At 29.8% G+C, this 12,638-nt stretch overlaps 1 protein-coding gene across 4 annotated transcripts; it reads right to left on the bottom strand.

Moving 5' to 3' along the window:
• Nucleotides 1–533: 533 nt before the first annotated feature.
• LOC132727181 (F-box only protein 36-like) lies at nt 534–10,330 on the bottom strand. 4 transcript variants are annotated; one of them, XM_060712611.1, is made up of 6 exons: nt 10,171–10,330; nt 9,822–9,933; nt 7,692–7,864; nt 6,790–6,924; nt 5,399–5,455; nt 534–1,906 (listed from the first exon to the last, which is right to left on the bottom strand). In XM_060712611.1, the coding sequence occupies exons 1-5, from the start codon at nt 10,282–10,284 to the stop codon at nt 5,408–5,410; spliced, it is 582 nt and encodes a 193-aa protein (XP_060568594.1). In that variant the 5' UTR covers nt 10,285–10,330; the 3' UTR covers nt 534–1,906; nt 5,399–5,407. The 4 variants fall into 4 exon arrangements, with proteins under 4 accessions (XP_060568594.1, XP_060568592.1, XP_060568593.1 ...); XM_060712609.1 differs by having other exon boundaries at nt 5,412–5,455; XM_060712610.1 differs by lacking the exon at nt 5,399–5,455 and adding an exon at nt 4,505–4,561.
• Between the last annotated feature and the right edge of the window lie 2,308 nt (nt 10,331–12,638).

Below are 12,638 nucleotides of genomic sequence, written 5' to 3'. Positions count from 1 at the left end.
CAAGAATTCTCAGACAGAAAATATACAAGAATTAGCACTATCTATTTGGCAAATATGGTCTTTCATAAAATGGCACCAGTTTTTGTGAGGTTTTCAACATTCAATGTTGACTTTTGCTTTTAAAGCTATTCATTTCCATAAAGTTATTATGAACTTCAGACAAAAACATTTATTTTTGTTCAAGAAAAAAATATAAATAAGAAACTTAAACCAACAAAATAAATACATTTTAATATATTAACTAAAGTACTTTGTGCACTAAACATTGTAACCAATAAAGTTTTATATATTTCTAAGATACCTTTTTATGCACATGAATGTTTTATGTTGACCTTGTATTATTATTAAACAGTTTGAAGTCTGTAATTCAAAGTAAAAAATACTTTTAAGATGAATCAGTGAGAGGCTGATATAAATATTTGCATTCCAAAGGTGCACTTTAAGACTCGTATTATGCTAGTACAAATTTGTAATGGTGTATTCAGAAGACCAACAGCACATCTAAATTGCTTTTTTTCTACAATCTTACAAAAATACATCTAAATTGCTTTTTTTCTACAATCTTACAAAAATATAATATATATAAAACTCTGTACCCTTGATATTTAGTGTTAGTAAAGAACATATTTGAGCATAATATCCTTTTATATGGCTGGCTTTAAAATACATACAGACTTTGCATAATTGATACAAACTAAATTAAAAGGTAGCAAAGTAGAAGTAGTTACGATACAAATATACACCAGTCATCTGACATATGTACAAAGTTCAAAACATGAAATAAGCCGTGTCATGACAAAACCAACGTTATGCATTTGCGACCAGCATTGATCCAGACCAGCCTGCGCATCCGCGCAGTCTGATCAGGATCCATGCTGTTCGCTATCAGTTTCTTTACTTGTTATAGGGTCTGTAAGCGGATGCTCAGGCTGGTCTGGATCCATGCTGGTCGCAAACCCATTATGTTGGTTTTGTCATGACGCGGCTCAAATAAGTTGTGATACAACTAGTAACTTTGTGAATAATGAAATGTTTATGAAAAATCATACTGATATACATGAATATAACACATATGCACACACATTTAAAATTGTCACAGCAAAAAAAAATTAATCGCTCTTTTTTTTTACACTATGTATGAAAAATAATTTCATAATTGACCCATTTTTTTTTAATTAGCTGCTGTAATATAATACCCAAAAATAGTAAAAGAAAGATTTGTGTCATATATTTGAAATGTAATTACTATATCCCCGATACTCAGAATCAATGAAACAAAATATCTAACAGACACAAAATCCAGCTAATGTTTCATGCTGGGCTAAAATATTAAAACCAATATCATTCAACATTATGGTATCATTTAATCCCAATATCTAAATACATGTATAACCTGTCAAGGATGTACTAAATGCTAACTTTTCCAAAATATTGGTTCAAAAACAAACAAAATTCTGTCAATACATCATCACCTTTGTGCAGTAACGGGTTAACTCCATAAATATGATTTAATACGAGTTAACCCATTACTGCACTAAGGTGATGATATGTACAATTTTGAAATTTAATTCGTGTAATCTTTAAAGTATAAATTGTAACCACATTTGGAATGATGATCCATTAAAATTAAATTAATATGAATATAACACAAAACCATCATAAAGCAGTCAAAACAGTTCTTAATAATAATAATAATTAACAAATTCAATAATAAGGCACATGGATAAATTTATTATAGTCTATAATTTAAAGCTAAATCTACTTGTCCTGTTTGTTTATCTACAATATAAAGTATGAAATCAAGTCATCACACAGAGAGAGGTTTACGGGGGCGTGACTAAATTTTCATCTGCTCCATCTGTTGCTGCGGTGGATGCTCTTCCCTCTTCTGACGTCTCAACTGCATCTGTAATTATAAAACATTGTATAACATGAATCTCACAATGAAGCATTCATACAATCACATAAATGTTTGAAACAAATGATTAATTGTGTGACTAATAAAAAATTTCTTATTCATTAATGATATGTTTCACCAAGATTTGATCACAAGTGGTCATAGTACAAAAGCAACATTCATTCTCACATAAAAACTGCCCATACAGGTATATACTGACAGAGAAGAAAACATGAATAAATAGATATATATTCTCATGACCACATGCCATTGTTGCATGTCTTTTAATATGCTTGACTCAGGGCACATTGTAACATAAAAAACTGAGCTACTAGTAAATGCAATGACAGCCCTGGTAGTTTTATTATCAAAACAATTTACTGTCAAACTGTCGCACTAGCACCTTGAAAGCATGGTACAAGCAATGGTTTCTTTATATACGAAATACAGATAACAAAACTAGGAGTTTACAATTTAGACTTACTTTAATGGAATAATACAGCTATTATTAAATGTATCTTTTTTGCGCATTAACATCTTCAGAAGTCCTCAAACTTATTGAAGCACAAGCCATTGTCCTTCTGGAGATGTTAATGCACAATAAAAGGTGCATTAACCCTCTATACATTGCTATTTGCCACAAGATAGATTAAAAGGTCCAACACTAAACGTCTATTTAATAAACTAGATAAAAAAGTAACTCATTATCATTAAACAAGAGATAAATGATTATGAACACTAAGATCTATCAGAAATGAATAAGTATTATGCTATCACTTGACTGCCCAAACATTGTTCTTCTTTTGTAGTCTTACTTAAATACAGTCTATTTGTGTCAGCTTCTCAATTTAAGTGTCTAAAAATTCCATGAACTTATAAAAACAGGGTTTTTTTTCTATTAGCTGACAAGTCTATCACAAAAACGTAAATGGATTAAATAATGCAGAACATTAATTATGTCAATATTATAAGATGATAAAATGCTAATAGGACATCATTTTAATTTATCTTAGCTTTGTCTAATACACCACAAAGTCTGTTTTCTAATGTGCAATACTTAATTCTTGCAAAATACCAATGTACAAAATCAAATTTACAAAGCAATTATTGGCCAATACCAAGCTTGGTAAGTTATCTCTGTGTATATGTAAAAATCAGTTTCACTACTTTAAAGCTATAGCATGGATACCAATCTGAAAAAATGGTGCCTTTCCATTGGTTAATTTCAAATTTGACTTTAACCAATCAGCATACAAGAATAATAGACTCAAGTCTTAAGCTAGGGGAATATTATGCTATTGAAATGTTATGCTATCGGATAAGTTCTTTCAACTGGCAAATAAACAATTAACAAGCCATGGATAGATTCTAGCATACTTGCAACACATATGAACACCAAAAATTCTCTGGTTGAAACCAGAGAATGTATACCAAGCAAGATTATCTAAGTACAATTTTCAGTATGAACTATTGCAAATACAAATATTTAATCATGATTACTAATGTATATTCTACTTATATATTTGTATTCTGTTTCTTTAATTACGCATGATGTTAACTTTTTTCACTAAATAAAAAACAAACTGTTAACTAAATAAATTAGTTAAGAAGATAATGGCTAAGATTCCTTGTATTTACTAAGTTTTCAGACTGTTATATGCCACCTTACAGTCCTTGTTCAGGTGAGGCAGACTTTATCAGCTATGATTCAAGATTTTCCGAGCCGCTGTCAACTAATAAACAATAGTCATAATAAATCTTGTCCCAATGAAAAGTGTTGCTGACAATTATATAATATCAATGATTTAACCCAGAACATCTAGAGATAATTCAAGTAATCCTTTTAACTGGAAACATGTACATCTATATGAATCTTGCACAATGCACATGGAATAAATAATTGTGTTAGCTGAATTTGAAGGTTAATGTGAAATCATTTCATTCTGTGGAATCACAATATACATGTAGTGTCTTACCATGGGTAACTTTTGTTAATTTCATACAATATATTTACACAGACATGATTATTAATTCATAAAAAAATAACATTCTTTAAGAAGGGGACATCAAAATGGACTTTGACCTTTATCATGATAAATTTGTAAAATGGACTTGGGACCAGTTTCAAGTTTGGAACAATCTACGTGTGGTCATCTGCGGATGTTTCTAAATTCAAAATTTCACCATTTTTTTGTTTAAATATTGAATTCTGCTTAAGCTGGTGCTAAGTGGTGTGGACAGTAACTAATACACTTTCCAGTTCTGTCCATGAAGTGAGTGAGACTAAATGAATCCAAGTCTGCAACATTTTCAATTTTGTCCTTTTGGGCGATATAAAAGGGAATCTGTTTTTCTTTATTCAAAATAAAGTTATTATTATTATTTAATTGCAATGATAAAGTCAATTAGCCCTACATTTTCCCTTAAAATGATTTCACAGTAAAACCTTCTTCTAATACATTTTAATATACAATGTATCAATTTTCTACAGGAGTTCCCTAGGAGATTATAAAATCCTACCACCTGAAATATCAGAACTACCATATTATTAGCAAAGTGCAAGGAAGGAATGCAGTGAAGCTAAGTGCAGAGGTTGCTAACAAATACCGTGTCATCTTAATGCATCAATTTGTGCTGCAATCTCATCTGCCTTCGCAGCTGAACCTTTTATAATTATTCAAACTAATTTATATTAATGATGAATCATGATAATAATAAACATCAAAACTGGCTAATGTCATGGTATATATTGTCTATATTTTCATCATCCTCAATGACATTTTTACATTCAAAAGGCAATTTATTTTGTAATGATCCTGATGAAGGTTCGTTAAACTGGTTGATAATTAAATTACTCAACCTGCACAGGTGTTGACATGTTGTGTTTCTTCATTATTATCTTTAATGAAATTTTTGTTGAGATAGGTGACACTAGTAGGAAAGTATGATGTAAGTTGGTTAATAAAATTCTGAGTAGACTTATCACAACGTTCCTCTCTGCTATTGTTGAATTATAATTGTAGCAAATAAGTAATTTTATCAGGTCTTTACATCTATTGTTGGTAAATTAAAAAGACCATCCATTGTTTATTTGGCAAGATATTCCTTAAAAATTACTAGCCAATATTTATCTGTTTTTTGAAAAAAAAATTGAAGGCTAGGAAGGCTCATATTTGATATAATAATTTAAGTAAAATGTCTGTTCTATATAAGTAAGAACAGATTTTGCCAGCCTTTTAATACAGCACATAAAAACTGCTATTTCAGTATTAAAAGAAAAACATTAACAAATTTTTTTCAAGTCTTTTAACACTGTATATTATCACATTCAGACAGGAGGTTGTGATAAGTCAAAACTTTTAAGTTGATAGAAAACTTATGAAGAAATAGAGATAAGAAAAATAAAAATGAATTTCTCATCTGTAGAAAAAAAAACAAGGTTAGATAAACAAAGATGAAAAGATGGTGAAAAACCATAAACCACAATGCCCTGTTATATACCATGGTTGTTTACTTTTGCTGTTGCTGCTGAAGCCGCATTTGTCGCCTCAGCTGTACCTATATTGTATGATTAATTTGTTTAAATTAAATTTACACTGTGTACAACTGGTCAAGTAGATATTCACCTGACATACATTTGCATAGTGTACAACTGGTCAAATAGATATTCACCTGACACATTTGCACCCTGCAAAACTGGTTAAGTAGATATTCATGTGACACAAATTTGCACCCTATATGACTGGTCAAGTAAATATTCACATGACACATATTTACACTGTGTACAACTGGTCAAGTAGATATTCATGTGACACATACATTTTCACTGTGTACAACTGGTCAAGTAGAAAATTACCACTACATGCAAGACACATGCAGTGTGTACAACTGGTAAAATAGAGAATAACATGCAAGACACTTGCAGTGTGTACAACTGGTCAAGCAGATATTTACATGACGCAGGTTTAGCACCATGTCCAACTGTTGAAGTACAAAAATGGAGAACCATGTGCCAGACTAAGAAATTAATCTAGGATTGTGGCCTTTAATTCTTAATTTTCTATACTATTTTAGATTCACACTGGTGAACAATTAATGTAATATTCATCGACATGAAATATCAACACTCTAATAGTTATATCTCTAATCCTTGGATTCAGCAGAATAATATACCATGTCCTCAAGCATGACGTTTTCAACTATGAGTGAAATCTTGCAAAAGTTCACAATTATCACACAAATGTTTTAGTGCTACAGAACAGTTTAAATTTGAACATTTTATTCAGTTCTAAGATTAAACTGTTTCTAGGAATATAAAATGAGAAGAATTATGAAATTTTCAGGGTGTAGCATAGACCAAACTAACATGTTGATAGGTCAATTTCTAAATTAAACTCAATATACAAGGCTTAATCATTTACATTTAGAACTTGTTAACTTTAAACCAAAGTAGGACTTTCAGAACTACATGTTTGTGTTTATTTACAGACAGTTTATAATATTATCTAGAAATAATTAATGGGTAGGGAACTTTAAAGTTTTAATCCATGGCTAGCTACAGAAACACTGTGATTTACAATACCAGATATACATTCATTATTACAAAACAATAACAACAACAACAACAACAACAGAAATTGTACAAATTACAAATAACAATAATGGACTGATATTCATTCTTTATTAATTTTATTAATTTTGATTAAAGCTTAATCTTCAATACCAGCCTGAATATTATGATTACAATTTTTAACTGATTTTTTTTGCTTTACATTTTAAATAAATTAATTACAGTCTTTTTTTTATTTCACATGGAAACTCAAAGAAAAATGTATAGATAAAATCAATATTATATGATGGTGATTTCGGTGCTTGAAAGCTGTAAATTTTACCTGTAACTGCAGTTTATTGGTGTAGAAAAGACGTTTCCAGCCTTCTTTCTCTGCCAATGTCTCTAGTTCACTTGTTACTGGTGTTTCTACTGTACGACGGAAAATCTTCTCCCACACATCGTCTTCATTACACAACTATATCAATAAATAAACAAAACAAAATGTGTTAAATCATTTATAATTAAATAAACAATCCTACTGAGGTAACCAAAAAGGTTCTGAATAGGCTTATGTCTGATGTATATTAAACTTAGACATATGATGACTATAGGTAGTGATATTGCATAGACATTCATTTTATGCATGATAATTTAAAGATAATAATGACATTATAACATTGTATATTTCTTTAATCTGTTATAGGTTTTTCTACTGTTTACATCAGCGCTAGAAAAACCTGTCTTACAATGTACACCACTGATGAAAGACAAGTTTTATGCTTTACATGTCATCATTCCAACACACCTTTTATAAATAAAATGTGCGGTAAGGATGCTTCCATTTCGCAGTTTTGATTGAATTTGTAAATGAAAAAGTGCTGAATGAATATTTTTATATTATGTAGAGAGATAAATCATGTCTGAATTTTATGTGACAATTAAATATGTCTGATCTTGAATAAAAATAACTAAAAGTCTCATTATAACAGAACATGTATCAGCTGTCAACATGATAATTAAAGATAACATGACCTAACTCTATACATGGTAACAAGCTAATTGTCTGGCATGATAACTGATAGATCCCTACTCTGATATTTTATTTGATTAACATTATAGATTTAACCACAAACATTGACTTGTGCTCTTTTGTTAACAAATATGTTGTGGTGAAATTCTTATTGTATCCCGAGTATTCAGTAATCTGATAATTAGAATTAGAATTATTATTATATAATATACATGTCTGAACTGTCTACATGTTGCACCAAGTCTCATCATATCTTCAAGGTCAAGACACAGGAGAATCTTCTTCAATACATCATCGGGCATTCGCATCAAGAAATCTATTCGGCCCTCTGCAATTCTTTTCAAATACTGAAGAACATTGTCACCAGCTAGTCGTTGTATCTCGCCTACAAGTAATGACAAGAAATTTGAAATTAAAAATGAAATTGAACTCAGGTTGTTAGAGAAATGATCTTTGTATCATATAATTATCAGATCTGGTTTTAATTCGTATGATAATCTTCCAGTACTCTTACCCCCTTTATAAAAAAAAAAATATTTGCAATAACTTATATAATGAGAACAACATAACTGAACATAACATTATGGAATGTCATTTGGTCATTCATTTAAAATATATGTTACTAAAAATTAAAATTTTTGGATTCAAGATGTAAATACTAAAATTTATCAAAATGCAATAGTATTTATTTAAAAAAAAAAACACCATTAATTGAATTACCATTTTTTTGTTTGTTGGAAACTTACCATTGAAAGATAATTTTACTTATTTACATACATGTATATACATGTAAAGTATACTGCAGCCATCTAAAACCATTGAAATACCATTGAAATTTGCCATAATATGCTAATGATTTCTTGATATGCAAATGAGCTTGAGTCTAAAAAATGCTTTTAATGGTATCACATGAGGACTTTCAATGGAATATAAATGGTTTTAAATGATTACTCAAAACAATGTGAATCAAGAATTAAAAATGGTATCTTAATGATATCTCATGAAATTCAGTGGTAAACTATAAAAAATAAATGGTTTAAGTGGTATTTTAATGATTTTTTAATGAAATTGAATGGCAAAGAATGTGGTGAACAAACAGCAAGATTTTCAGAAATTGTTACTATTCAACAAATTTTATTCTCTTAAGTTGCCTGGAGCAGATACAGGATTTTTTACTAAAAAGGGTCACAAAATTTTTGATGTATATTCCATAGGGGTTTGGCATTTAATTTTATAATACTTGTTTACAAGTAATTTATGCTGATTTTCAACAAAGTACTGGTTTCATTCTTATGTATTTACACTTGTACAAAGACCACAATACATCTATAGGCAGGTTGCATCAATAAATGAAGAATATCTATTTTATTTACACAACCTTTTAATCAGTGCAATTCTTAATATCATTTAAATGTTAGGTTTAACTAAAACTTTAAAACCTAAATATGTATTTGTTTTATTATAAAATACAACACAATTATCAATTGGTGGTATGAACCTCAAACAAGTGTGAAACAATAAAAATAATTGTTGAATAAGATAGCCAAATAACTTCAATACTGGATACTTAAACTGTACACTAGGTTTATTTCTTTCATATAAAAAATAAGTGACAGTAATTTTAAACCATTTTCAAACAATGTGGCATGACAACATCTAACTTACAGTGCTCAATTCTAAAAGTAATCAATCATTTATAATTTAATATCATTTTAATCATTAAAATAAATAAAACTATATTAAACCCCCCCCCCCCAAAAAAAAAAAAATAGTATAAGAAAATAAAAAAACAAAACAAAAAAACCCAGCTTGTTAGAATGTTTAAAATTTTCAATAGAGTCAGTGAAAGGGATTTTTAGCTTTTAATTCAGTGTCAACAGTTAAGACATACAAAAAAGTATCTTAACATATATTATATATATGCCTGATGAAGAGTATTATAATTTACTCGAAACTAGCAGCTAATAAAATCTTGAAACTTGATCTGGTGTTGTACCTGTGTACCTCAACTTTATTATTTTATTAAATGATATACAGTATTATAAAATTATGATTTGGATTGAGACATAGAGATCATATGGCAACTTTCCAGCTTTACTTGTGGATGAAAATCTTGGGTGCATTCCCATGCATTATTTCAAGTACAAATGAGCAACTTATTTTTTTTCTGTAAGCTAGCTTGATAGCTCCCACTCACTAAATAAGTCCCATGCGGTATTCGATATCTCAACTGTGAAGGGCAAATAAATGTAGTTTGAAGTCAACAGCCTGAACCACTTGGGAATGGATGCCCCTAGTTTGTCTATACTTGTTAATATTACTAAAATATATGATCTACATACTATGTACTGCGTCATCCTCTAAAAATTCTTCATATGTGTGTCTACGTTCCTGAGGAGGTGTATGTGAGTCTGCTCGGGTTGGAGGGACAATTTTCCACCAACGAAATATAATCTGAAAAAAATGCACAAATATAACATTTGTGTAACAAATTATTTCAATATCTATGGCTCTGCTATTGTTTACAAAACTTCCATGGGATTACAGTGGATTTTATTAAAGAAATGCCTAACGTATGTTCGAATGATTTTGAGTACGAATAGTTGTTTACATGACTTTTGAAGAACGTAAAACGGAATACCTATGCAACTTTATGTTAGCAAAAGTGAAATAAAACTTTAAAATAATAACCTCGTTTTCTGTCACGAAAACATGGTAAAAATCTTTGCAAGGGGCTTGAGCAGAATCAGAAAATTCTACAATTGCATGGTGTGGATTCAACCAGGGTTTCAGATTGCACGCCATTTTGAAACGATCTCAATCACCATCCCAACAACGTCTCGTTTTTTAACGAGATTTGAAGCGAAGGGTTTACACCGCTAAATACCACAGATCATCTCGCAAGTAATTGGTTTAGTGATAATATCATGAATATCTAGACTATTTCATGTCACATATATGTAAATATTGAAAATAAGCAAAATAACAAAGAAATCTAACAAAAGTACAGATGGGCAGGCTATTTTTGTTAATAACAACATTAAAATAAAATATTTTCAATAGATTTTTTAACTGAAAGTCTGTTTCACTAATTTTCATCAAATAATGAAGAAATAATATAGGTTGGTTTTTACGAGTTGATTTCGGTAATGAAAAGTTGATTTCGGTAACTTTACCGAAATCAAGTTGATTTCGGTATCGTAACGTACCCTCTGTTTTTAGCACATTAAGTAATGTTTACAAGCACGTCTTTTAGTATGGTTGGGGTGTGGAGCTAAAAAGGCCTTTAAAATAAAAAAATGTATATTTGTCAATCATATATATATATATAAAAAACTTAATATATAGTAACTTATAACTTACTGTATATATTATAGACGTTGATAAATGTTTGTGTTTTTTTTTTCAAAACGGCTTATATTAAGGTTTTTTTATATATATAATTATACTCGTATATGATCAGTTCATGTTCTGGGATTGACTAATATACATTTTATTTGGATTTTAAAGGCATTTTGAGCTCCACTCCCCAAGTGTCTGTGACCTTATCTACAGATACTATCATTTGGAACAATATACCTTTAAATATTCGTAATGTTAATAACCTTAAATGTTTTAAAGAAAAATACAAAGCATATCTTGATGTTCATATGAATGAATGAGTGAGTGAGTGAGAGAACAAACGAACGAACGGACGAACGAATGAATGAAAGAGTGAATGAATAAATGAATGAACGAACGAATGAACGAACGAAAGAATGATGCAATATACGTATATGTTTAAACAAATTGTTGAGTGTCTGTCGAAAGTATATGAGTTGTATTATTCTAAAAATTACATATTATATATTCATTTTTCTACCTATGCATGTCCTGTTGTTGTTGTTGTTGTTGTTGTTTTCTATTTCAGAAGGCCACATTGGAAATAAGATATATATGATTGTTATTGTATGTTCTTAATGTGTAATATTCTTTAAATAAAGATCATCATTATTATTATTATTAATATTGTTATTATTGTTGTTATTATTATTATACTTGAATAACGACCAATTTTCTTGCATATATCAGAAATTTATCCAAGTTGATGTAGACCTAGTGCCTCTAAGCGTAAACATACAGTATATGTATCTAACTGCATGCATGTCGATAGTAAAGCATTCATTTGACATAGGTTTTAAGAAAACACAGTTTAAAACTGGGAATCACATTGGTCTATGGAAATTAATTCCTTATAAGAGTGGGATCATAAGAATCAGCCGAAAGAAATATCCTGTAATATGTCCTAATAAACTTCATGATAAAGAATTCAAATTCATTATGGCTGCACTCGGATTTATAAAAATAAATGTTTAAAAAAACGGCCAAAGAAACTGCTTTTAAAATATAAGTTAAGCTTGTGTTAGAATACTGTTCCATAGTTGTCCATCCTTGGCAAAATTTCTAATATATAAATTTGAACACTCAAGTCCAATGATCAGAAGCCAAATATGTACTTAACGACTACAATTACAAGAGAGTAGTGTTTTCAAATGTTAAAAAAACCTAAGCAGGTAAACACAAGAGAAGAGATGTAATATTAGCTCTGTGACTTTCGTATTTAAAATACAACACAATCACGTGAGGATTTACCGTCACCATTTATAACCAACAAAAAATCTTCAAACTACCTGATACGCACTGTACTCAAAGACACAGTATCACTCCTACTAGTTTTTCCATGGAACAGCAGACCTATCCGTCTGTGGAATGGTCTGCCCATGTCCTTACAAGCTAGCCCCAGTTTAAGACATCTATACACACACATACTGGTTAGCTGAACCTCTTAATTCTTCCCGTTCTAAGTCAGTACTAGACTGCTTTAATCTTAGTCTTGTTATTTCTTTTAAACTGCTCTCTTCTATTATAATTTGCACAAAACATATATATTTCAACAACTATTCCAAGACAACACTCCTGCTAAGTTTAACAGTTCAACAGTTTTATAGCAGTATGATGTAGATGTAGAACAAAATCCTAATCAAATTTAAATCATAAAAGCGTATAATTACGTGTATAAGTTATTTACTCCTATCAAGGAGATATAAATAACTTAATTTGGACTTAAACATTTCTAATAAGGACATATAACAGTAGGGGTTAAAAAAGTGTAATTAGAA

The sequence above is a fragment of the Ruditapes philippinarum genome, unplaced genomic scaffold, assembly GCF_026571515.1.
Source record: "Ruditapes philippinarum isolate M1 unplaced genomic scaffold, ASM2657151v2 ctg988_1_1_1_1, whole genome shotgun sequence".
Classification (NCBI taxonomy): domain Eukaryota; kingdom Metazoa; phylum Mollusca; class Bivalvia; order Venerida; family Veneridae; genus Ruditapes; species Ruditapes philippinarum.
The sequence above is the reverse complement of the archived record's forward strand: the minus strand, read 5'-3'. Positions and strand labels throughout refer to the sequence as shown.